General features: G+C 57.3%; 2 protein-coding genes across 10 annotated transcripts; one reads left to right on the top strand and one right to left on the bottom strand.

Annotated features, from left to right (window-relative positions):
* The first annotated feature begins 360 nt into the window (after positions 1-360).
* On the top strand, positions 361-14,373 carry CLCN2 (chloride voltage-gated channel 2). 7 transcript variants are annotated; one of them, XM_059920663.1, is made up of 24 exons: positions 363-609; positions 2,855-3,011; positions 3,153-3,284; positions 3,628-3,756; positions 3,843-3,976; positions 4,082-4,159; positions 4,249-4,339; positions 4,430-4,555; positions 4,652-4,736; positions 4,827-4,928; positions 5,797-5,881; positions 6,019-6,174; positions 6,559-6,628; positions 6,860-6,970; positions 7,196-7,403; positions 7,731-7,864; positions 8,108-8,280; positions 8,407-8,521; positions 8,739-8,812; positions 9,045-9,104; positions 9,247-9,285; positions 9,458-9,562; positions 13,578-13,664; positions 13,796-14,373. In XM_059920663.1, exons 1-24 carry the CDS (start codon positions 535-537, stop codon positions 13,988-13,990), a joined length of 2,721 nt encoding a protein of 906 aa, XP_059776646.1. In that variant the 5' UTR covers positions 363-534; the 3' UTR covers positions 13,991-14,373. The 7 variants fall into 7 exon arrangements, with proteins under 7 accessions (XP_059776650.1, XP_059776649.1, XP_059776646.1 ...); XM_059920664.1 differs by having other exon boundaries at positions 364-609; positions 4,249-4,327; positions 7,190-7,403; XM_059920662.1 differs by having other exon boundaries at positions 364-609; positions 7,190-7,403.
* A 618-nt stretch (positions 14,374-14,991) lies between these two features.
* On the bottom strand, positions 14,992-22,980 carry FAM131A (family with sequence similarity 131 member A). 3 transcript variants are annotated; one of them, XM_059920670.1, is made up of 7 exons: positions 22,779-22,980; positions 21,503-21,563; positions 20,363-20,505; positions 18,068-18,161; positions 17,651-17,833; positions 17,376-17,492; positions 14,992-16,061 (listed from the first exon to the last, which is right to left on the bottom strand). In XM_059920670.1, exons 4-7 carry the CDS (start codon positions 18,135-18,137, stop codon positions 15,586-15,588), a joined length of 846 nt encoding a protein of 281 aa, XP_059776653.1. In that variant the 5' UTR covers positions 18,138-18,161; positions 20,363-20,505; positions 21,503-21,563; positions 22,779-22,980; the 3' UTR covers positions 14,992-15,585. The 3 variants fall into 3 exon arrangements, with proteins under 3 accessions (XP_059776653.1, XP_059776652.1, XP_059776654.1); XM_059920669.1 differs by lacking the exon at positions 21,503-21,563; XM_059920671.1 differs by lacking the exons at positions 20,363-20,505; positions 21,503-21,563.
* Between the last annotated feature and the right edge of the window lie 528 nt (positions 22,981-23,508).

The raw sequence follows: 23,508 nt of genomic DNA, 5'->3' as shown, positions 1-23,508 counted from the left end.
ATGAGGGATTGGGCCTGAAAGTCTGATTTAGTCTGACTTTTAGGCAGCCCCCGGCCCCAGGCCCTACAGAGCCCCAGCGAGTCCGGCCCCTCCCGGCCGGTTGCGGAGAGCCACAGACCCCGTCCGGCCCCTCCACGTGCCAGTGGACCCGCCCCCGCCCTGGCCCGGGCGCCACTCTCAGCCACCCGCCTCGGCAGAGACTGGGCCCGGGCTCGCGCGTTCCAAGCGCCCCCTGCCGCCTCTCCCGAGCCCGGGAGGCGGCCCCAACGCGGACCCCGGCCGCGCTGGGCCGGCTCCCTTAGATGGGCCGGCGGGCGGAGCAGTACGGAGGGCACCGCCCTCGGCCCGCCCGCCGAGGAGGGGACGCGAGCGGGAGGCTGCGCCAGCGGCGCCCGCCCGGGGCCCGCCGCACTCTGCACTCGGCCGCCCGGGGTGCGGGGACGGGACGGGTGTGGGCGCGGGCTCTGCGGGCCGGGAAGCGAGTCCGGGCCAGAGCCCGAGCCGCGGCGGGAGGCCAGAGGGCTGTGAGCGGAGATGGCGGCGGCGGCGGGGGCGGCGGCGGCGGAGGAAGGGATGGAGCCACGGGCGCTGCAGTACGAGCAGACCCTGGTAAGTGAAGCCAGCAGAGCCCTGAGGAGTGCTCCCGGACCGCTGCTCGTGGTTACCCGTGGAAGCGCGAGGACGGGGACGGGGGCGGGGTGGGGGGGCGCTACCCTAACCCCGCCCTAGCCCTCTGAGCTGGGGAGACTGAGGCTCGAGGGCCTGAGAGCCTGGAGTGCTAAAGGGTGGAACGCTGCATGCAGGTTTCTGGCTGAGGCTGGGGGCCTGCAGACGACAAGGACTTCAGGTGCCTGTTCCAGGTGTCCTTCCCTTTACTCCCCCCACCAACGTTTTCTTTGCTTCTCCCCACTGCCACTTGGGTCCAAGTCTCAGCACCCTACTACCCCTTCCCAGCACCACTCACATGCTTGAACTTTCTCTCTCTGCACTGTATCTCCACCATCTGAGACATTCCTTTTGTCTCCACTATGTGCAGGGCACTGCTAGGAAGATGATCAGACCCAAACCCAGCCCCGGCCCTTACCCCTGGGAGCTGGTAATCCAGCACTGGCAGGAACCCCTCAGTGGATTCTCTGGAAAAATGTGGCCTGCCACCCTGGGCACAGGAGCCTTACGGGAGGATGGGTCAAGCAGGAGTTGGGACCTTTGCTCATCTGACTCTGGGTGTCCAGCCCCACCCCCACCCCAGGGCTGTCCCTCAGCGTCATTAGAAGCAGGGGTCCTGGGGATCTGCGCCGACTCACAGTCACCACTGCAACTTTGTGTTTGAGAAACCTTTTGCCTCTGCTTGTGTCACTGGGGTGGGGGACCCAAACTCTAGGGAAGGGAGTGGGCCTTGTAACTCTTTTTTACCAGCGTGGGCCGGAATTTGCCCAGGAAGGAGGCAGGGAAGGAACTTTTCCAGGAGAAGGGGGCCCGGGCTGTATCTGAGGCTGGGAGGTGCCCAGTTACAAGAAAGAGTGACTGGATGAAACAGGATGACAGGGAGAGGTGGCAAAGGTGAGGGTGGAGCCAGGGTAGAGGGGTAAGCCTCTGCACAGGGTGGGATGTGTCTGTCAATCTGCGTGGGGCACTGGTCTGGCAAGCCAGGCACCAGCTACCTCTCCATCTCCTTCGCCCGGTCTCTATCTCTGGACTGAGTTCTCAGGGTCAAGCTGTCTCCCTGGCACTCTCTGCTCCAGCCTCTCCCTCTCCCTCTCGTCCTTCCGATCCCTTTGTCTTTCTCTCACTCACTCACCTCCCCCTCCTGCTCTGTCTGCCTCTTTATACTCTACTCTCTCTCTTTTCCTCCTCCCTTCTTCCCCTCTGGTTTCCTTCTCTCTCTTCTCTGCCCTTTCCCCGGACTCTCTTTTCCCCCTCTTTCTCCTCTCTCTGGTTCCCTCGTCCCTTTCCTGCGCTCGCGCTCTCTCTCTCCCTCTCTCTCTCTTTCCCTCCCTCCACCACCACCCCCCAGCCCCAACAGGAGCCCTTTGTGTCCCGAAGCTCTGCGGGTGGCAGCCGGAATCTACTCCTCCCCGCCCCCTAACACACACCCAGCTTGGCAGGTCTAGCCGCTGCTCGGCCACTCTCCATCCCATCACCCCAGCGTTCACGGTCGCAGTCCAGCCATCAGCTTCTGCTGTCCCCCAACCCACCACTGGTCTCAGGGCAGCTCCAGAATGGGGCTGAGGCCACCAAGCACTCTCTCCCCACCCAGAGAGGCTTTCCACTCCCAGCTGGGCTGGCAGGCTGGTGGGGGGTGGGGGGGGAGAATGGGGACAAGGGGATTAGGGTGGGTGCGAGGGTGCAGCTGAGTCGGTTCCAGGCCAGAGGCCCAGCAGGAACGTGATAAGGATTGGGGCCCCGCCTGTTCCTAGGCCCAACTCAGCTGCCCCCGGTTCCATGAGGCCCTTATTGTTACCCATATGCCCTTGACCATCCCCTATTCTCTGACCTTCCCTCTTCCCACTTGCAGACTGCCGTAGGTTTTTCCATCTTTTTCTCCTCTGGGGCCTTCCCTCCCACTCCTCCTCAGTGCTCCGCGCCTTCCCAGGCTTGTGAGAAGGGGACCGATTATTCAGCCACCCCCAGAGTTGTGTCCCTGTACCTTGGCTGTCCCCATCACTCCAGCCAGGACAGCCCCCACGATCTGCAGTGTGCATTGTTCCCACACCCTAAGCCCAAGTGGGAAGTGTGGGTTCAAGAAGGGGTATATAATGTGGGGACTGGGAGAAGGGGAGTTGAGGCCCCAGGAGCCCTCCCTGCATCCCCACTGGGCCCATGTCCGCTGACCCCCATCTTCCCTATTGCTCAGATGTATGGCCGGTATACTCAGGACCTTGGGGCCTTTGCCAAAGAGGAAGCTGCTCGGATCCGTCTAGGAGGGCCCGAGCCCTGGAGGGGTCCACCTTCCCCTCGGGCTGCCCCAGAGCTTCTGGAATACGGACAGAGCCGTTGCACCCGATGCCGTAGTGAGACCTGGGTTGGGGCAGGGGACTTGGCTGTGCTGTGCTGAGGGGGTCCAAGACCATTAGAGCTGCCTGTGGGGGAGGGGGGACAGGAGTAGGAGCACTTTGGTGCCAGCCTCCCCTCCTTCCCTTCCCTGCTCCCAGTCTGTACTGTACACTGCCATAAGTTCCTAGTGTCCAGGGTTGGTGAAGACTGGATCTTCCTGGTCCTGCTGGGGCTCCTCATGGCACTGGTCAGCTGGGCCATGGACTATGCCATCGCTGCCTGTCTGCAGGGTGAGGACAAGGGCTGGTGGGGAAGGGCTAGGGAGAACCAACCTGCCTCCTCTGTGCCGCACTTGTCCATTGACCACTTCCCCCGGCCAGCCTGACTGCCCCATCTTCAGGCATAATCACTGCCACTCACATAGGCCACAACTTCTTGCCACCCCTGTCCAAATGACCCTCTTACCTATAGTGACCTTCGTCTCCGTGCGTGCCCTCTAGCCCCCTCCCTACCCCTTGTGCCTGGGCTCTGTGGGATATTCCCTGGGACAGCTTGTCACACCAGTATGTCCAGTGGCCAGGCGGGCACTGGGTGTGCGCTTCGGAGCTCCAATGGCACATCCTCTCCCCACAGCTCAGCAGTGGATGTCCCGGGGCTTGAACACTAACCTCTTACTCCAGTATCTGGCCTGGGTCACCTACCCCGTCGTCCTCATCACTTTCTCTGCCGGATTCACACAGATCCTGGCTCCTCAGGCTGTCGGTACAATAGAAGAGAAAGAGAGGGCGGAGATGGGACCTCCTGAAACAGGCACATCAAATGACTCTCCTGGGATTGTGCCTCTCCAGGGTCCGGCATCCCCGAGATGAAGACCATCTTGCGGGGAGTGGTGCTCAAGGAATACCTCACCCTCAAGACCTTCGTAGCTAAGGTCATCGGGCTGACCTGTGCCCTCGGCAGTGGGATGCCCCTTGGCAAAGAGGTAAGTGCAGGTTGGGGAATAAAGGAGTCCATCAGGTGGAGGAAGAAGCCAGGCCAAGGTCAGGGTGTGCCCCTTCCCCACTCACCACCTGCCCCCACCTCCCAGGGCCCTTTTGTGCATATCGCAAGCATGTGTGCTGCTCTCCTCAGCAAGTTCCTCTCCCTGTTCGGGGGCATCTATGAGGTAAGGGGGACCTTGGGGGAAGGCAGAGGGGAGGGATGGGCTGCTGAGCCCACACTGACGCCGACTCCCCTTTCCACCGCTCTCGCCAGAACGAATCCCGGAACACAGAGATGCTGGCCGCCGCCTGTGCCGTGGGAGTGGGCTGCTGCTTTGCGGCACCCATTGGAGGTGGGCAGTCAGGTCAGCCCCAGCCCTGACCTTGGGTCTGAGCCGATAGGCCAGGCCCAGGCCTCAAGGGGCGCTCTCCTTGCCTACACCCCGCCCCCGCAGGTGTGCTCTTCAGCATCGAGGTCACCTCTACCTTCTTCGCTGTGCGGAACTACTGGCGGGGCTTCTTTGCCGCCACCTTCAGTGCCTTCATCTTCCGGGTCTTGGCAGTCTGGAACCGTGATGAAGGTGGGGGACCTGGGGCATGAGAGGAGCCCTGAAATGGCTCAGGTGGGGACCTCCGAGGCTACAGCCACCTCCCTCTGCTACTCTGCTTCCCTTCAGAGACCATTACAGCTCTCTTCAAAACCCGGTTCCGGCTTGACTTCCCCTTCGACCTCCAGGAGCTGCCGGCCTTTGCTGTCATTGGGTGAGGAGCTGAGGGAGCTGAGGTGGGTCAGGGAGGAGGAGGTAAGAGAGGGGAGACCTCCTTTCACCCAGGTGCTTGTTCCCTCTCCAGTATTGCAAGTGGCTTCGGGGGAGCGCTCTTTGTCTACCTGAACCGCAAGATTGTCCAGGTGATGAGGAAGCAGAAGACCATCAACCGTTTCCTCATGAAGAAGTGAGTTGATTCTGGGGCACTTTGGGTTGTGTGAGGGTCATGGCCTGGGGGAAGGGGGGTGACAGGTGAGACGGCAGATAGTGGCCCAGTCAAAAATAGGCACTCAATGGTGTTTTCCAGACTGATTGAACATTTTGACTTTTATTTGAATTGCCTGAAAACTGGCACTTTTGGATTTTTAGTCAGTGGCAGAGGGCATTTTGGATCAAAGGCTAAGGCTTCCTGTAGGCCCTTGGCCTGGCCCAGATAGCAGTGCTCCCTGGAGAATGTTTGAGTCTTAGTTCTTCCTTCATGGCGCACAGCTCTCTCAGTTGTGACCCTGAGGATTGGGAGTGGGGAGGCCTGAGACATGACTTCTGTTGGGACTGACGTCATTCAGGGAAGGGGCAACCGACTGAACCTGCTCCCTTTGGCACCTTCGGTCAACTTCATGAGTGACCCCGGCTTCCCCCAACACTGACCTTCACTTTTTTTTTTTAACCTCTTTATTGGAGTATATGTTGTGTGACCTCCACTGTTAAGTCACCTCAGAGAGACAGACAGAGGCAGAAGAAACTTGAGGGTAAGGGGAGGCGTCACGGCTTAGAGGTGTCCAGAGAGGGCTGGGGGGATGAATTTTCTGCTGGTGCTACCCACTTAGGGAGTCAGGAGCCAACAGAAAGGCATTTGGGTTCATTATAACCCTGGATGGCCATCACCCTCAGAGACATCGTATCATGAACAGCAAAGGGGGCCTTCTTTCAGAACTGTGTGCTTTTATGTAAGAGCCAAGGCCCTGCTGTGACCGCAGCCCTGAGGTATGTGAGGGCACCCAAGCCTATCACTAGTCTGTAGTGAGTATTTGATGCTATGAAATCTACATCTCTAGACGCCTGCTCTTCCCGGCTCTGGTGACCCTGCTCATCTCTACTCTGACCTTCCCCCCTGGCTTTGGACAGTTCATGGCCGGACAGGTAACCCCAGGCAGAACAGGAACTTGTACTTTCCCTTGGGATGCATCCCTTCTAAAGCCAACAGTCCCTGCTCTCCTGTGGGCCCCTTCCCTTCATCCTGTCTGTCCCCCAGCCTGAGGCACCCTGTTCACCTACAGCTCTCACAGAAAGAGACACTGGTCACCCTGTTTGACAACCGGACGTGGGTCCGCCAGGGCCTGATGGAGGAGCTTGAGCCACCTGGAACCTCACAGGCCTGGAACCCACCACGCGCCAACGTCTTCCTCACCCTGGTCATCTTCATTCTCATGAAGGTGGGGCTCCTTACATATGTATAGCCAACGTAGACTTACTAGGTGTGGGGCACTGTTCTAAGCGCTTTCCGTATGTTAACTCCTTTAAGCCTCACAACAATGCTGTGAGAAAGGTACTATTAGTACCCCTGTTTTAAAGATGGAAAGTCGAGGCACAAAGAGGTTAAGTAACTGGCCCAAAGTCACACAGCTAGATGGCAGGGTGAGGATTTGAACCCAAGCCACCTGGTTCCTGAGTCCTCCTTTCCTTCACCTCTGGGGGATTCCAAGATAGCTGGGAAGTTTGTGCCTGACTGATAAGCAAGGTAGGCTTCTGGGGTGGAGCTGGGAGCTGCCTGGGGCCAGGAGGCGCCTCTACCTGTTTGAACGACCTCCTGCCTGCAGTTCTGGATGTCTGCACTGGCCACCACCATCCCAGTGCCCTGCGGGGCCTTCATGCCTGTCTTTGTCATTGGTGAGTCCTCAGCTGCGGTTCTCCCAGCCTGCACCCTCTGGCCGCCCCCTGGCTGTCCCCCGTCTGCCTGGGAGCGGGTTTTGGTCCAGCCCCCGCCCCCACCCCCGCAGGGCAGCCCCCTGCACTGAATGACCCACCGGCCCCCTCCCCTACCCTCTGACCCTCTCTCTTCCTAGTGTCCCTGCCCACCCCCTCCACTACCTGTTTCAATTCCCACCCCCCTCCCTGAAGGAGCAGCATTTGGGCGTCTGGTGGGCGAAAGCATGGCTGCCTGGTTCCCAGACGGGATTCACACAGATGGCAGCACTTACCGGATCGTGCCCGGAGGCTATGCAGTGGTGGGTGAGTGCTCCAGGTCCCTGTCTGTCTTGGAAAACCCCTGGCTGGGCCACAGGGCCAGAGGCTCTGGCGCCCCCTGCTGGCAGAAACCAGGCTTCTCTCGGCTGCAGAAGCCCACTCCCCAGGATTGTACTGGGCAGCCCAGAGGGTCCCTACAGGACTGGGGGGTGGGGTCATCTGGAGCCTGGGCACCCTGAGGAGACTGAGGGTGGCTGTCCCCAGGGGCAGCTGCGCTGGCAGGAGCAGTGACACACACAGTGTCCACGGCCGTGATCGTGTTCGAGCTCACAGGCCAGATCGCCCACATCCTGCCTGTTATGATCGCCGTCATCCTGGCCAACGCCGTTGCCCAGAGCCTACAGCCCTCGCTCTATGACAGCATCATCCGAATCAAGAAACTGCCCTATCTGCCTGAGCTGGGCTGGGGCTGCCACCAGTATGGAGGACTGGGTGACGAGGGGGGAGCGGTTGAGGGGCAGAAGGCACCCTAGGACTCCCTCCCACCCACCTCCAGCAAGGTCTTCAGCCAGTGAGGCTGGGAGACCAGCCACCCTGCTCCCTCCTGGCCAGAGCTGCCCTTGTCCACTCCCTGGGGGAGCTGTGGCTGACCCACCCGATCAGAACGAAGGCAGTAGGTACACCTCGGCCCTTAGCCCTTGTCCCCATAGGCTCTGGGACCTTCCTCACGGCCCTGGGATACCCTCACGGCCCGGGCTACCCTCCCCATGCTGACGGCAAACCACGTGCCTCTCTCTGCCCTCAGGCAGTACCGGGTGCGAGTGGAGGACATCATGGTGCGGGATGTTCCCCACGTGGCCCTCAGCTGCACCTTCCGGGACCTGCGGTTGGCACTGCACAGGACCAAGGGCCGCGTGCTGGCCCTAGTAGAGTCCCCTGGTGAGACCAGGAGGGGGCCCAGGTGCTAGGGTCATCTGCCCGGGTCGCTGCTCAGGAAGGGGGAGGGGCAGGAGCTCAGGACCAGTCTCCTTGGTTCCAAAGGCAGTAAGCTAGCAAACCCAGCCAGGGTTTCCCTAGGGAGTGTGGTCTGTGTCCAAGGCCCCACACTGGGTGTGAGAGAAGGTCAGGGGGGTAGGAGGGCCTCACCCCCAGCTCCTGAGTCCTCCCACCTGCTCTATCCAGAGTCCATGATCCTCCTGGGCTCCATCGAGTGCTCACAGGTGGTGGCATTGCTGGGGGCTCAGCTGAGCCCAGCCCGCCGGCGGCAGTACATGCAGGAGCATCGAGCTGCCCGGACCTCTTCACCCTCCGATCAGGAGAGTCCCCCCAGCCCTGAGACCTCCCTCCTCTTCCAGGTGAGGGGAAAAGCCCCATGGCAGGGGCACCCAGACTTCCTAAATGTCATTGTGTAGACTGTTTGGGAGGGCGACTTAGAGGTGGTCTGAGGCCATGGGCTCCCCAACCCCTTCCTGCCTGTGCAGGTGAACACAGAAGACTCGGGCTTCCCTGCAGCACGGGGGGAGACTCACAAGCCCCTGAAGCCTGCTCTCAAGAGGGGGCCCAGCAACACCATGAACCTCAAGGAGAGTCCCACAGGTGAGCCCATCTGCTAGCACGACGGAGCCAGAGACCAGCCCCGGAGACGCACTAGGGTCCCTGCCCAACCTTTTTACTGGAGCACATCCCAGCTAAGAGGCTGCCCAGATGGGCCAGGAGCAGAACCAGGACGCCTCTCCCCTTGCCCTCCTCACCTCTCCTGGTCCTCTCCAGCAAGGATGACATTGCCCTCAGGGCCTTGTGTTTGGGAACACAGGGAACATGGAGCAGGCAGGCATCGCCCTCAGAAGCCTCTTCTGTGGCAGTCCGCCCCCCGAGCCTGCTTCAGAGGTGAGTGGTTAGAGCCTCTCCATCTGGCTCTTTCTCTCCAGCTCTCTCTCTGACGCTGAGACCACCTGTCCGTTAACCCTGCAGTGCCTGCCTCCACTCTCTCTGCCCTTCTGCCCTCCTGGATATCAGCTGTCCCTGCATTGTGCCCTTCCTCCCAGCCCCACCACTTTCCCTCACCTCCCTCCTCCCTATAACATCCACTCCTCTTCTCTCTGGTTTGGCGCTAACAAAGTTGGAGAAGTCGGAAACATGTGACAAGCGCAAGCCGAAGCGGGTCCGAATTTCCCTGGCGGTAAGTGCTCCCTTTCTTCCTGCAGCTCAGGAGCACTAGACAGGGAGGGCCGGGGTCTAGGCAGGGTAAGCTTCCCCTGAGCTGGTGAGATACACCACCTCCCCCAAGCCCCTAGCTGCCAACCTTCCTTCCCCTCTCCTAGAGTGACTCGGACCTGGAAGGCGAGATGACCCCTGAGGAGGTAAGGTGTGACTGGACTCTGGACTCTTCTTCCTGAGTGTGTTCAGTCATCATATTGGCTGCTGTCCCCATGGGAGGGACCATGGGGTAGGAAAAAGGGCAGGCCAACTTTCAAGGAGGTGAGAGCAGCTGTTGGCACTTTCTCCCTAACCCTCCTAGTCTTGTCCCCTCAGATTCTGGAGTGGGAGGAGCAGCAACTAGATGAACCTGTCAACTTCAGTGACTGCAAAATTGACCCTGCCCCCTTCCAGCTGGTGGAGCGGACCTCTTTGCACAAGGTAGGGCCAGAGGCCCAGGGCCGCCTGGGCTCTCAGGAGCACAGGGTGGGGAGCTAAGTCCTCCCACAAGTTTGGACTCAAGCCAGTGGGGAAAAAAGAGACAGCAGAGAGTGGGCTCTGTGCTGAGACGTTTTTCAAACACATTGCTCCAAACGATGGGAGGCCAGGAGCAGGGCCCCTTAGCCTCTTCCTATGGTGAAGCCAAGCATCGTTTTTCTTCTGCTCAGCCTTGCCCCCAGGGAACTCTGGACCAAAGCGGCAACAAAGACAGGGCTGGAGCTGGGTGGAAGCCAGAAGGCCTCTGACCCTCTAGAGTCAGAGCTAGGCAGGAGGCTGCCAGCGCCTGACAAGGCTGATACACCCACACTGAAAAAAATGGGTGAGAAATAGGCAGGATAAGAAAATCTAATAAACAAGCGAACAAACATCCAAGTAGGATTGGGGACACTGCAGAGAAGAGATAAACAAAGATGAGAAGTGCCTAGTGGGGGGCTTGGAATGTCAGACCCCAGAAAGTCTGACTCAGTGTAGGCCAAAGGAAAACTGGTAGAGACACAGGAAGATAGCTCAGCAGAAGGGCACAATGGCCTGCATAAATGCAGAGAAAACTGGAGTGCAGACAGGTTGGCAGTGGGTGAGGCTGACGCTAACAGAGGGCGGGGGCTCTTTTCACAGAACTGCCTCGGGCCCCCCCAGAATGGCGCAGCCGGCATCATTGGGCACCTTCAGGTCTCTAAGCGAAGGCAGGGGGTACAGGCACACCCAGCAGGCCGCTTGGGCAAAAACCAGGGGGGTTTAGCTAAATTGTTGACAGATTTAACGTGCAAGCCTGTAAGCACATTAGACAGGGGAAGGGGAGAAATTTTCCCAAGGTCTGCAGCTTGGGCAGCTAGCTTAGACACAAACTGTGCCCAAGAGCCAGCCTAGTGCAGACAAGCAGGGCAGGAAGAACAGGGGACAAAAACAAAAAAGCAAAAGGTAATAAAGGAACGTATAAGCCTTTGGGTAAAGACCTCGGATCAAAATGAGTGGGGAACTGCAGTGCAATTGCAAGAAAAAAAGAAGATAAGCCTGTGATTAATACATATGGCTTTTATTTAAAGCCTTTCTTCCTAAGACCTCTAAAGCATTTCCATCACCTTACTTAATCCTCAGACATCACACGATGATGATGATAATGGTGACGTGTTTTTTTTAGTGCCTGCTACATGCCAGGCAGTGGGCTAAGCTCTTCACATGTTTAATTTAATCCTCACAACCACCTTGTAAGATGGGTATTGTGATATTCTGGTTTTTCTATTCTAGTTTTTATGAGGACATTGAGATTCAGAGAGGTTAAGCAGGTTGCCCAAGATCACACAGCTAGTAAGTAGCAGAACTAGGCCTGGAATCCAAGATGGTCTGACCCAAAAGCCTGTGGATTTAACCATTTTAATACACAGGGAGGCTGAGGCAGTGAGGAGGTTACTTGCCCGAGTCAATATAGCAGAGTCAGGCCCAGAGGCCAGATTTCCTGGCCCCAATCCCAGGATTCTTTCGGAAGGCGAAACTGACCCTCTCCCTGTCAATTCACTGTTCCCAAGCCCAAGAAGTATGGGCCCTCCAATGGGCTCCCTGGTGTCTAATTAAATGAAAATGAAAAAGAACAAAGTAGGTGTTTGTTGCAAACTTAAAACTCAGAGGACGAAATGAAGCCTTTGAGGAACCAACTAACAAAAGTACAAAGAACTGAAAGTGATAAGAACATACAAGATGAGAATTCAAAATGTCCTTGTAGGCCTGAGGAGTCAGTAAGTAGTAGCCCAGTGAAGTCCAGAAAAGGAACATGCAGAGGGGAGAGGAGTACACTGGAGACTATTTAGGAACCTGTGCAACTGGACGTCCCCGTACCATCAGAGTGCCTCATTCATTCAGGGCCGCCTGCAGAGCATCAGTGGGTGGAGGGGGGAAGCTAGAGTGCCAGCGGGCTGAACCCGAAACCTTGTCACATTTCGTAGCCTCTGTGCCTCACTTTCCTTCTCTGTAAAATGGGATCGTTGTGCCAACATAGGTTTTTCTGAGGATTAAAGTTGATAACATGTGAAGCACTTAGAACAGTGCCCAGCACATAGTAGGTATTCGATATATGTTAGGAATTACTGCTACTACTTATACTGAGAGGTGAACAACAGGAGACTTTAAAAGATGGTGTCGTGAGGGAAGGGCTGAAGCGTGGAAGAAATGGATGTTCTCAGAAAAGGATGAGTGATTATCTGAGGCTGGAAGCTGGGGTGGCTGGCGGCATCTGAGGCTGGAAAGACGGGCTGAGGCGAGTTTGGGAAGGGTCTTAATGGGCCATTCTGGGGAGTCTGGGGTCTAACTCAAGTTTGGGAAAGCTCTTAGGATGGCAGAGCCAAGCTGGAGGGAAGGGAGGCAGAAAGCAGAACCCATTAGGATGTTGCAGCCCTGTCTGGTGAGGATGGTGAGGAGGTTGGGGGGAATGGCCAGGACGTTCAGAAAGTCAATCAGTAAGGCTTAGTGGGACAAGTGGTTTGCAAATCTAAAAAGCATATAGTCTGCCAGAAGCTCACTCTGATTAGGATGGTGGAGAACAGAAAATCAAGGGGAACTATTTAATAGGATCCTTGGGAGAAGATGAGAGGGATTATTAAATGATAAGAAGGCAAGGCTAAGGGATTATTGAAACAGGAAACCTTATAACGATATGTTTCCCTCCGAAGTCTTATGAAGAAATTAAAGGTAACTTGTAGCACATAGGATTCAAGTTAGATATGAGGAGGAACTTGCTAACCACATGACAGTTATGACATAGGCATGGAAGGAGCACAGAAAAGTGTATTCTAAAACTGAACTTCTGTTTATCTCCTTTTATAATTACTGTCATGTCTTAGATGGAGAATTTAGCACTGTATAATAAAACATTTTTAAAGTGTTAAGATGATAACAGTTCTGAGTAAGTGGTACTCAGGAAGCTGAGTTATTAATGCCCATTTTGATTCAAATATTAAGCCAAAAGGCTTACAAGTACACTCAAAACAGTGCGATAAATGATGGGCCAAAAATTCCAGGAACTGCTGAGTCAGTAGAGTGTTTTTCAAGACATCTGGCCCAAGAAAATCCACTTAGAGCACAAGGGGAACTGCCAGACAATTTCTGAACCCTTGGTGATTACATTCGAAAGCCTGGGGTGAGGGCCCGAAGCAAGAAAAACATGGGAGGATGGGCGTGACTGTTGTCCCCCTGGACTGCAAGCTACATCTCAAAAGGACCCGGGATGCTACTTGGGCCCCAGAAAAGGCAAACTGTTTGAGAGATGTAGAGCGCTGCAGGCCAAGATTGGAGGGGTACCAAAACTGGCCAGCCAACTGAGAGCCAATGGGAAGTGTGTATCAGCCACAGAGGTGAGTTAGAGGCAGAGGATTCAGGGCCAATACCCCTAAGGGGGAGTGGGGTGCGTGTGGAACTTCAGCCCGTGACTAATTGGACAGCTGCATGGGACGACTGGGGCTGTGCTTCCTCCTTCTATAATGTGATGAAAAGTGAGCTGTGGCTGCAAGGCCACTTCTTCCTGATGACCTTGAGCAAGTCACTTCAGCTCTGACCCTCATGTTGCCTCTCCTGTAGAATGGGTATCATACTTACTTCTCAGGACACTACTGAAATTAAATGTTAATGTAGGAAAGACCTAGCCCGGTGCCTGGCCAATCATCTGATGTCGTATTTCAACAGTTGTTCTCTCCTCTGTCCTCCTTTCTAATGTGGGACAAAGAAGCCTTCCTCTGTCCCTTGCTCCATCAATGTAAGCAACATAAAGATTCCCACTGTCAAGTTTCTGAGGCTTGGTTACAGAAACATTCTGTTGTTCTTTTTCCTCCAGTGGTTCTGTCCCCTTCCTCACCATCCATCCTCACCCCTTCTACTGCTCCCCACCACCTTGTTCTGGGTCCCTCTGGCCTATAATCTAGAGCTGTCCCCTCACACATCAAGTCCAATGTGTTTTCTCCCCACCCCACAGACTCACACCATCTTCTCACTGCTGGGAGTGGACCATGCTTATGTCACCAGTATTGGCAGACTCATTGGAATTGTCACCCTAAAGGAGGTGAGATGATAGTGACCACTTCCACTTCCAAAAAGGCTCAGAGGCTTATGTCCAGCCACCTGGGGAAGTGCTGGGGAGGAGTCTGAGCAGGGAGCTCCGAGTCCACACATCTGATCCTCTCACCTTTCCAGCTCCGGAAGGCTATCGAGGGCTCTGTCACAGCACAGGGTGTGAAAGTCCGGCCGCCCCTTGCCAGCTTCCGAGACAGTGCCACCAGCAGCAGTGACACAGAGACCACCGAGGTGCATGCACTCTGGGGGCCCCGCTCCCGCCACGGCCTACCCCGGGAGGGCAGCCCTTCTGACAGCGACGACAAGTGCCAGTGATCCCCTCAAGGGGTGGCCTGGGATGGCAGTGGCCACGGCTGTCGGCCCAGATCCTGCAGCTCTCCTGTTCCTTCTGCCTTGAGAGAACAGGAGCTCCAGCCCCGCTTCCAGACCTGGGGTGCTAGCTTCTCCTGGCTCATCCTACCTGAAATCTGACCCAGTGCCCACCTGCAGCAAGCGTTCCAAGGGCAGGAAGGTCGGCACTGCCCTGACTGGATGGGGGTGGGCACTTGACCCCTGCTCCCCCTTTGAGGGAAGGGGTAGAACTAATATGGGTTTATACTGGAACCTCCTGTGACCGGATGTATATAGAGATTTACAAAGATTTTTATATTAATTTAATAAAACAGATTCTTAAATAGAACAAAATAAACACCTAATGAGCCACTTCTATGTAGAATGCCTGTGCCCACCAGCTCTTGTTCTTACCTTGGGCCCTCTCACCTGCCAAAGCCTACAAGGCTCCAGATTCAGCAGCCACCCACCCCCGCCCGACAGCCGTAAAACTCCAGAGCCTGCTGTCCGTGGAATGCAGGGTCTGCAGAGGCCACCACCGCTCGCTCATCAACACCCCGGTTGGGGCGCAGTCCCCCAGTAAGGTAGCTTTGGCCTTTTGTTCAGCCAGGAAAGGCACTACCCTCTTTCCTCCCCAAGGAGAGACGCTCCCTCATGACTGTCACTCGTTGGCACCATTCCTGCTGACAGCTGCCCGGCCACCCGTGTGGCCCCCTTGTGGCCCTCTCTGGAAGGACATCCAAATCACGGCTCCGTGGCAACCAGAGCCATCCCTTCTTCCAGCTCCACCCTAAAGAGAACTCTCTAGTGAATGGGGCAGCCCCCGGGCTGAGAGCCACCAGGACCCTGACCACATGTCCTACAAGTAGCTGGGAAAGGGCCCAGACCCCGCCAGGGGGGCCAGGGAAAGGGCCGAGAGTACAGGCTTTCATCATTCCAGGGCCTCCCAGAGAAGATCCGACTGAAAGAATAGACCAAGACCCCTCTTTAGGAAAAAGAAGATTTAGAGACGATGGACAGGTGAAGCACAGCACGAGCCCAGCTGGGCGAGGGGCCCTTGGGGGGACAGCTCAATCCAGAGGCTCCAGGAGGGTCAGAGCCAGCCCCCCACCCCGGGCGGGGGCAGTTCTGTCAAGCACTACACATGGACTCGGAGGTGAGGAGAGAAGCAGAGGAGAGGCAGGGGGAGGGGGCGGGGAGGCAGGGCTCCGTCCCGCTCCACCCCACACAGCCCAGTCACAGCTGCCCCCATAGGGGTTCACATCACCCGAGGGGGAAATGTGCACGTGGTGGTTTTGATTTAAGAACATGAACATCACTGTCTGCCACAGCTGTAGCCATGCCCCAGGGGCCCCGGGCAACCCCCGGCAAACCCCAGGAGTGGGGGCAGGACATGCGCCCCCAGCCTGGCCCCTGCCTCCTCTGAACACTTTCATGCAAACACACAATGGAGGAGTGAGTGCTCCCAGGAGCCCTCCAGGCTTTGGAGCTCTGCTGGAAGCCTCGCCCGTGCTTGGGCACAGAGGCTCTGCCCCCAGCAGCGGCCAGGGGACACATGCCACCATCGGGCATGATGTGGGTCACTGTTCCTCTGGCTCCACCTCATCCTCGTCTAAGGACACCACCCCAGAAGAAGCTACGTCAGAGGCTTGCCGCTGCCGTTCCCAGCTGCTCGCTGGCGGCAGGCAGAGCGGCTGGCAGTCCTTGCAGGGGGCTGGCTCCTCCTCAGCGGGAGAAAGGCAGGACTCTGTGAGGGGCGAGCTGTAGAGCGAGTCCTGGGCCTCCAATGGGCCCAGGCTGCGGAAGGCACTTTCCCGGCTGTGGGGCAGTTTGGCGAGGAGCAGCTCGTCGCCCAGCAGCTGGGAAGCCAGGCGGGCCGGGGAGCCCAACAACCCGTCCTCCAGGCTGCACAGACTAGAGCACAGGGTCTCTGGGGACACGGTCTGCGAGCAGTCGCTCTCGGGTTCCACGGAGCCCTGGCGCATAGGCCGGGAGAATCGGTGGCCGGTGAAGAGGTCCTGGAGGTGGGGCCCCAGGGGCAGCTGCCCAGCCGTGTCTGCAGGGGGAGAGAAAGAAGACAGCCCTGCTAGCCCCACTTCAATTGGCCAACCTGGGATGGAAGCCGCATCCTCCCAGCTCCACCCTCACAGGAGCTGAGTAACTTGGAGCAAGTCACTGAACCTCTCAGTGCCTCGATTCCCTTAATGGTGAATTGGGGGTTATACACTTACAGGGTTCTTGAGAGAACAACAGACTCTAGTACACCGTATGAAACAAAATATACAGGGATACCATACATGGTGCAGGTTGTTCACTGCACAAGGGGAGCCTGTCCAAGGCAGTGAGTGAGGGCTGAATTTCAGCCCTCACTCTACCCACCAAGCAACATGCCCTAGCATGGGTTTGTGCCCACCAGATAAAGACATGCCTTTTCCTAATTTGCACAAAGATTCCACATAGGCTAGCAGTGGCCTTGGATAAATGTTAGTTATTATCATTATACCAGGAGTCAAAGCAGGCCTGGAACTCAATTAAACAAAAACGCTTGTGGTTCAGGCATCCAAATCAGTCCCCTCTGGACCACAGCAGCAGTCTCCAATCTGCTCTAATGTATTGCCCACCTTGGAGAACTTGTTAATTAGCTGGAGGGGTCGGGGCGGGTGGAGGCAATCTTCAAAGGCAAAGAGGTGGGGGGGGGGGGGAGGAAGGTGGCCTGTGAGGTTTGAGCCCAGAAGCTACAGAGAAAGTCAGCCATGTGGTTCAGAGAATGGAAGATGAAAGGAGGGCCTCTGCACAGCTGCACGGCCCCCCGCAGGGCCCCCTCTGCACGCCCTGGCCCAGAGGAAGGTCCACAGGCAGGCCTTGGCTGGAAGGCAAGGATGCTGAGCTGGAGCCAGCGGCCCTGGGGGCAGTCCAGGCCCAGCAAGCCTTCCTGGTTGCCTGGGGCCCCGGCCCTGTGAGGAGCCGCGCTGCTGCACTGCGGCTCCTCCGCGCTGCCACAGCCAGCCGGAAGCGGACCCTCTCAGACAGCAGCTGCAGGGAACGTATCAGTGAGGTCTCTGGACCTTTTTTTTTTTTTTTCAGGACTGCAAAGCCCAACTGCACAGACAGGCAGAGAAGGCTCAGCACCTGTGGAAAAGGAACCACTCCATTTCCAACTGCTGACTGCCCACCCACAAACGTAGATAGCCCTCCTACCCCTTGAATGTCAAGGACGGCCTGGACAGAGTCTGTCCCTCCCCTCTCCCCTTCCACAGCTTGAGGACATTCCGGATCTCCCCTTCCAAAACAAAGGCCGAGCTCTGAATCACAAGGCCCATCAGGCAGTTCCACCCCAGCTGGCAGCACGAGCAATGGGATGTCCCCTCACCTGAGTCAGTTCCCCCAGCAAAGTCCTCATCATAGGATTCATCGGTGGAGTCCTCACCATCCACTGATGACCATGCCCGGAGCTTGGCTTCTGCAATGGCGAACTGCTCGGCCACTCCTGAGAGGAAGGACACAGAATTCGTTTAGCAGAGAGGATGAACTAAGACTAGGACTCAGCTTGGACACAGGAGAGGGTAGACACAGGGGTGTAGAAAGACTCCAACCCCCACATCAGGCCCAAGGAGAGGCACACGAGCATCCCTACGATAAACCCACCTGCTGCAAAGCGAGCCTCTTGTTCACCCTCACTGAGGTCTGAGTAGGAGGAAAAGGCTGATTCTAGGGCAGCGGGCGAGTCACTTGGCTTGCTCCAGCCCTTCCACTCAATGAGGTGAGCCACTCGGCCCTGGGCCATGGCAGTGGGCTTGGTCACGTGGTCCTTCACTACCTGGGAAATACCTGAAGGTGGGGCAGAGTGAGGAAAGCTGGTAAGGGGAAAGACCAGGGAGCATCTGGGAGGGAAGTGGTAGGGTCCACATGTGCCCTTGCGTGAGAGGAGGGGGCTGGGATTCATCTGAGAAAGACAGGAAAAGGGAGATCCCAGCAAGAGCTCACAGGATACAGTCCCCAAGGGCATGTGCAAAAGGGCAAAGAAAGGACCAAATGGCCAGAGGCACGGGAAGGGGTGCATACCATGCAGGGAGGATCTGGCCAGCGCAGCGATCTCCTGGATAGTTAGGGCTCTTCGGGACTTGGGCAGCATCGCGACTGTGTCTCCAACATTCACCTTGGGTGACAGCATCAGAGGGTGAGTGCCCCTCTGACAGCAGTGTCCCCCAGATGCCCATACTCCACCCAAGGCATCAAGCGGATGTGGGAGCTGAGAAGAGATGCCAGAGCATCTCAGATGTCCCAGTGGCTGCTGGGATATGTAAGAGGGTAAGAAGCCAGGATCAGCAAACTGTGTCCTCCCAGGGAGCAACAGAGACTCCGGCAGGCCCAAAGAAGCAGAACTGCCGCTAACCCTCCACCGTCCCAGCTTGCAGAGGGGAGGGAAGCAGGTTGGCAAGTAAACGGAGTGGGGCCTTTGAGAAGAGCAAAGAGGAGGGGACAAGGGTATGGGAAGAGGGACTTCCTTCAGGTCCTCTCCCCCCTTGCCCCTCTCCTCCTCTCAGTCTTCTGACCCCCATTCTAGCTGTTTCTAGAGCCTACAAGGGCCACAAACTCAGCATGACCAAAACCAAGCCCAACACCTTCTCCCCATATCTGGCCCTGCTTCCAGACTTCCTGACTTTGCATCACCCCACCATTCGCCCATTCAGCCTGGCTCCAAACCTCAGCTCTCCCCCAGGCCTTGCTTACCCGTATCTGTTGTTAAGACCTAACGATTCCATCGCCAAACTGTCTCTTATACTACCCTCAACCTTTCCACTCCCACTGCCACTGAGAGGAAGCCCTCAGTGCCCCTTGCCCAGATTAGCACAAGTGGTGGTCCCCTAAGTTCCGACTCACGCTGAGACTTGGAACACGCTGTTTTCTCAGCCCAGAATGTTGTGTATGTAAGTGTTCCCCTCCCCCCTTCCCATGACTGTCTGGCTCTTTCTCATCTTTGGGGTCTTGGCTGAAATATTACTCCCTCAGAGAGCCTTCCTGGCCACCCTACCAGTAGTCCATCCTCCCTCTGTAGTCTGTAACAAGTCACCATCCTCAATCAACATACCCCGTGTGTGTCATTATGGTCTATTTCCTGTGTTTCCTTATTTCTTGCTGATCTTTAGCTCTTTGAGGAATTTGGTCTCTCTTGGTCACTGCTGCACCCTTGTGTTTAACACAGCGCCTGGTACACAGTAATCTCTCAAAATACATAGGCTGAATGAATGAGGCAAAGTATAAATGTAAACAAATAATTTTCCTGGAGTGCAACTGGTCACAATATGTCCCTATTTAAAATCTTTCCTGGACTCCTCCAAGGCCCAGTGAAGTGCAAGCTTCACAGTCAGGCACTGAAGGAACCCACTCCGTGAGGCCCTGGCCTCCTTCCAGGCCTGCTTGGAATCCACCACTGATCTCCTCTGCCCAGTAAAAGTCCACTTCCCCACCTGCCCTCCAGGCAAAGGAACGCAGCTTTCCCCTGGGCGAAGAATGCCGTCCTTGCCTGACAAAATGCTCCCTACCATTTAAGGCCTGACCCTCAAGTGCCACCTCCCATTATGTTTTCAGTCCAGTTTCTCTCTCTGTCCTCTTGGATGCCTGCAGCCCCACCTCAGCGATGCCCTTGCATCTCTCCTGAGGGATCTTGGGATGGCAAAGCCTGAGTCTGATTCACCTGGGTTCCTACCTCCACCCTACCCCTGGCTCAGCACTCCTTGGCAGCCCGGGAAAACGTTTCCCTCAATGAATGAATGAAGTCAGAGGCACACGCCCCCTCCTCGGCATTGCCTAGCTCTCCTCCGTTTCGTTCCCACCCCTCAGAAGAGGGACTCCACCTGCCCCTTGACCTCAGGCCCACCCTGTCCCTCCCCTTCAGTACCTGGCTGACAGGGCCCCCAGGGTGGTGCCGGCAGCTTCTGGCCGGGCCTGGGGGGAGGAGCACCTGGTGGGTGTTTCCTGGCTCGCCCCCCTCCCTCCCATCACTCCCCCCAGCCACCGCCATCCTTGCCTGCGCTCGCGCAGCTGCGGCCCAGGCCCAGAGAAAAGGTGTATGTCTCCCTGGCAACCCATCACCATGCAACAGGGTCTCCAGGGATACGGCCCGGGATGCGCTGACGTCAGGGCCCAAGGCGCAAGCGAGCCCGCCCGCTGGCACAGCGCCAAGCAGAGCAGACCGGCACGGGGGCGGCCTTGGGGCCCCGCCGGCCGGATAGCGCCTCCGCTCGCTCGCAGGAAAAGGGAGCCAGGAGTAGGCTGGCGAAGCGGGGGTGGGGCACACAGATCCCCTTCACGTGGATGCGGGCCCCCTCCCCACTACCAACACCAGGGGCCCAGCACCTCTGGCAAGTCCTGGCTGTCCACTGAGGAAGGGCGGGAGGACCGGCTCCAGCCTCGGAGGGTCCGAGCAGATCCCAAGGAAGATAGAGAGAGGCCCCGAGGAAGTTCGATCCACTCCACAGCCCACGCCGGATCCGAGGCCACTGAGGGGTGGGGGGAAGGCTTTTCAGCGGGGCTCCCACTTCTGCCGAGATGCCCATTTTCATCCGGGGCTGCCGTTCCATTTCTCCATACCACCTCCCCCACCTCCCAGAATATAAGCATCCACCTGGAGCGCTCCGCAAGTCTGAAAGCCCCCATCCCACAGCCCTGAACTTCAGGCCTCCGGGGCCGTTTTGTGGCAGCCACTCCCCACCATCCTCCTCAAGATATATCGTGCCATCAAAGCCCTAGGTATGAAACCTAAACTTTGATAAATTCGGAATCTTCTCAGGTTTCTCAGCCTACCCATTCCTCTTGGAAAGCACACCACAGTCTTCCACCACCATCACCACCACCACCACCAACAACAACTTGGACCCTTTACAGGCTTGCTCTGGTTCCTTCCTCTCGCCAGCCACAGCTTGTGCGCAGCCCTTTACTCTTCTTTTCTGACAAACCCGTGATTTTTTCTGACTTTCGCCCCAGTCCCCTAAGGCTTTTTCCTAATGCCCTGTCTGGCCCCAACTTGGTTGCTCCTATTTCAGCCTGGTTCCCAAAATCTAAGCCAGAGTAATTTTCCTCTTGCCACATAAGCATCCTACTCCAGAGCTTTCCATCACCTCCCAAATCACATCTGCGTCCCTGATCTCACCTCTGCGACTTGTCTGACAAGTCCATCGTCCTCCAGGCCCTTCACGCTGCCACAGAAACATTTTGCCCAGCACAGAAATCATAGGCATGCTGGCTGTGTTGATGCAGAGAACCAAAAGCCCAGAACTGCTCCAGGCTCAGCTCCCAGTTCTATTCCTATTTTGGCTCCGGATGCTGAGCCAGTCCCCTCCCCACTTGGAACCTGTGCCTAGTCACATAAGGAGAACACTTCTGCCTCATGGCTTTGAGGAGGTGGGAGCGCCAGGGCCCAGCTGAGCTCTCTGGAGCTCAGGGAGATGAGGCTCATCCCCTAGACAGTGCCAACAGGCAATGTACATAACAACTGACCTTTAGCTGGAGCAGCCGTCTCTGTCCCTGAGCCTCAGCCAGCTGGTGGTCCCCAGAAATGCTACCAACCAGAAGGAAGACACAAGGTTACAGGCCATCCCTGGCCGCCAGCTGGTACCTAATCAGGGCTCTTGAGTCTAGTCATGAGGTCAGCCAAACTCTCCTGACTAAAGGAGGGATGACTTCCTGAACTCCAAGCCTTAGCAGGGCCAGAGGAATCAGAGCAGCCTGCTGCTTCTCAGCTTCAAAAGTCATGAGATTAATTTAGGACTACAAATCCCAGAATTCCTCATGGGAACCCAAGTAAAGTACAAATCTCAGCTAGAGTCTTAGCTCCAAAGAACCTCAAGTACCACACATACTAAGGCCTGTGTGACTGACCGCCTGCCCTGAAAGCCCAGGACCCACCCATTCCAAACCCAGCCCTCAATGTCACAAGTTCCTGCCTGGTCTTAGGCATGGGGAAATCCATGACACTGGAGTTAAGTAGGCTGGCCCACCTCAGACACTAGAACTAAGGCCAGGCCACAGTGTGCACCACCATCTGTGGGAACCAAGGCCCAAGCAGGGATCAGCAGTTGTGGGAAGGATGCCCTGATAGCCTCCCTTGGGCTCCTGTTTCCCTCCACAGGGTAGGATGACTTTTGTTTTCGTTGGGAGTGGGGTAAGGGAACTAAAACAGTTTTAAGAGGTGAGAGGTGATCAGGTGCTCACAGGTGCCCCCAAATGGGGCCGCGGTCCGCTTCATCAACCTGCAGACTCTAAAGCGGGTAATAAGTTTAGTCAAAAACTCCGTGGTAGGGAGCATGGCCAGCGTTTCCAGACTATCTCCTGAAGGGGGTTGGGACACAGCTCGGAGAGGCAGGTTCCCAGCACAGGGCCACTCCCAGGACAGTGAGAGGAGAGATGTAGGCTGAGGGGGGTGATCGTGAGTGGGCGTGCAAGGCCAGTCGCCACGGGCTGGAGAGGGTTCACCAGCCCCTCTCTAGGCTGTGCGCCTCCTGCCACCCTCAGCGGTGGGGAGGCAGGCGGAAAGACCACGAGTCCACCCAGCAAAGCCCAGAGGCAGGCAGCAGGCCTTTAGGAGCGAGCCCGAGTCGGCTTAGCCCCCTCCCGGCTCGGCCCGCTCCCTCCTCTTGCCGGGCCCGCCTCCCCAGCGCAGGCTCCTCCCTCTCCCAACACCAGCCCCCTCCTCAAGGCCCCCACCCCCCCGCGGCCCGCACACCGGGCAGCCGCAGCCCGACTCCCCAACACCGGCCCGGCCTCCGCCTCTTACCCTGACCCGCCGGGCTCCGAGAGCCGATACAGCCCATGGCCGGGCACCCAGGCACGCTAGCCCGCGCTCGGGGCCCGGGCCATCGCCTTGCAGAGGGTCGGGCCGCGGCCGCCACCGGGGAGGGGAGAGCCCGTGAGAGGGGAGGGGGTGGGAGCCGCGCGTCCGCCAACGCTCCCGGGAGAGGGAACCGGGCTGGTGACGTAAGCTCGGGGGTGTGGCCACCCCCGCGTCACCACCCAAAGCGGGCGGGGCGAAGCGGACGTCACAGCCACACAGAGGGGGTCTGGTGCCGAGTCCGGCGAGAAAAGCTCGTCCTCTGCTCACAGACCCGACTGCGGAGTGACCTGAAGGCAGGAGGGGTGGGGACCGAAGGGAGGGGGCACGAAGACTCACTGGGCCCGTGCTACCGGTCATACTGCATGGGGACAGAAAACCTCATTGTGTCCAGGGTTCTCATCTTTTCAAGATGAGACCTTGAAGCCATGGGTTTCAGCTATAGACAGCCTGAAACCCAGGGCCTTCACACACAGGAGTCCGCATCACATTCTGGTAGCAGCCGAGACAGGCAAGTGTGTTCTATGAAGTACCCCACAGCTGTGTTCCCCTTCTCCCCTCCTAATCAACAGTGAGCCTTACCATGTCCACTTTGAGGGCCAACCCTCCAGGAAAGAGACTCCCTAGCCCTCCCGATCATGGACAGGGGAAGAGGCGAGAGGGGTGCCAAATTACA

This window comes from Balaenoptera ricei, chromosome 4 (genome assembly GCF_028023285.1).
Source record: "Balaenoptera ricei isolate mBalRic1 chromosome 4, mBalRic1.hap2, whole genome shotgun sequence".
Lineage (NCBI taxonomy): Eukaryota > Metazoa > Chordata > Mammalia > Artiodactyla > Balaenopteridae > Balaenoptera > Balaenoptera ricei.
Note: the sequence above shows the minus strand (reverse complement) of the source record. Positions and strands in the feature narration are given on the sequence as shown.

Excerpts from the sequence above, each read along its gene's own strand:
- CLCN2 (XM_059920662.1), top strand. The coding sequence starts at position 535 with ATGGCGGCGGCGGCGGGGGCGGCGGCGGCGGAGGAAGGGATGGAGCCA. Across the intron at positions 4,160-4,248 it reads TGTTCGGGGGCATCTATGAG|AACGAATCCCGGAACACAGA; the intron begins GTAAGGGGGACC and ends CGCTCTCGCCAG. Across the intron at positions 4,556-4,651 it reads AGTCTGGAACCGTGATGAAG|AGACCATTACAGCTCTCTTC; the intron begins GTGGGGGACCTG and ends GCTTCCCTTCAG.
- FAM131A (XM_059920669.1), bottom strand. The coding sequence starts at position 22,815 with ATGGGCTGTATCGGCTCTCGGAGCCCGGCGGGTCAGG. Across the intron at positions 18,162-20,362 it reads ACAGCCAGGACTTGCCAGAG|GTGAATGTTGGAGACACAGT; the intron begins GTGCTGGGCCCC and ends CTGTCACCCAAG. Across the intron at positions 17,493-17,650 it reads AGAGGCTCGCTTTGCAGCAG|GAGTGGCCGAGCAGTTCGCC; the intron begins GTGGGTTTATCG and ends CCTTCCTCTCAG.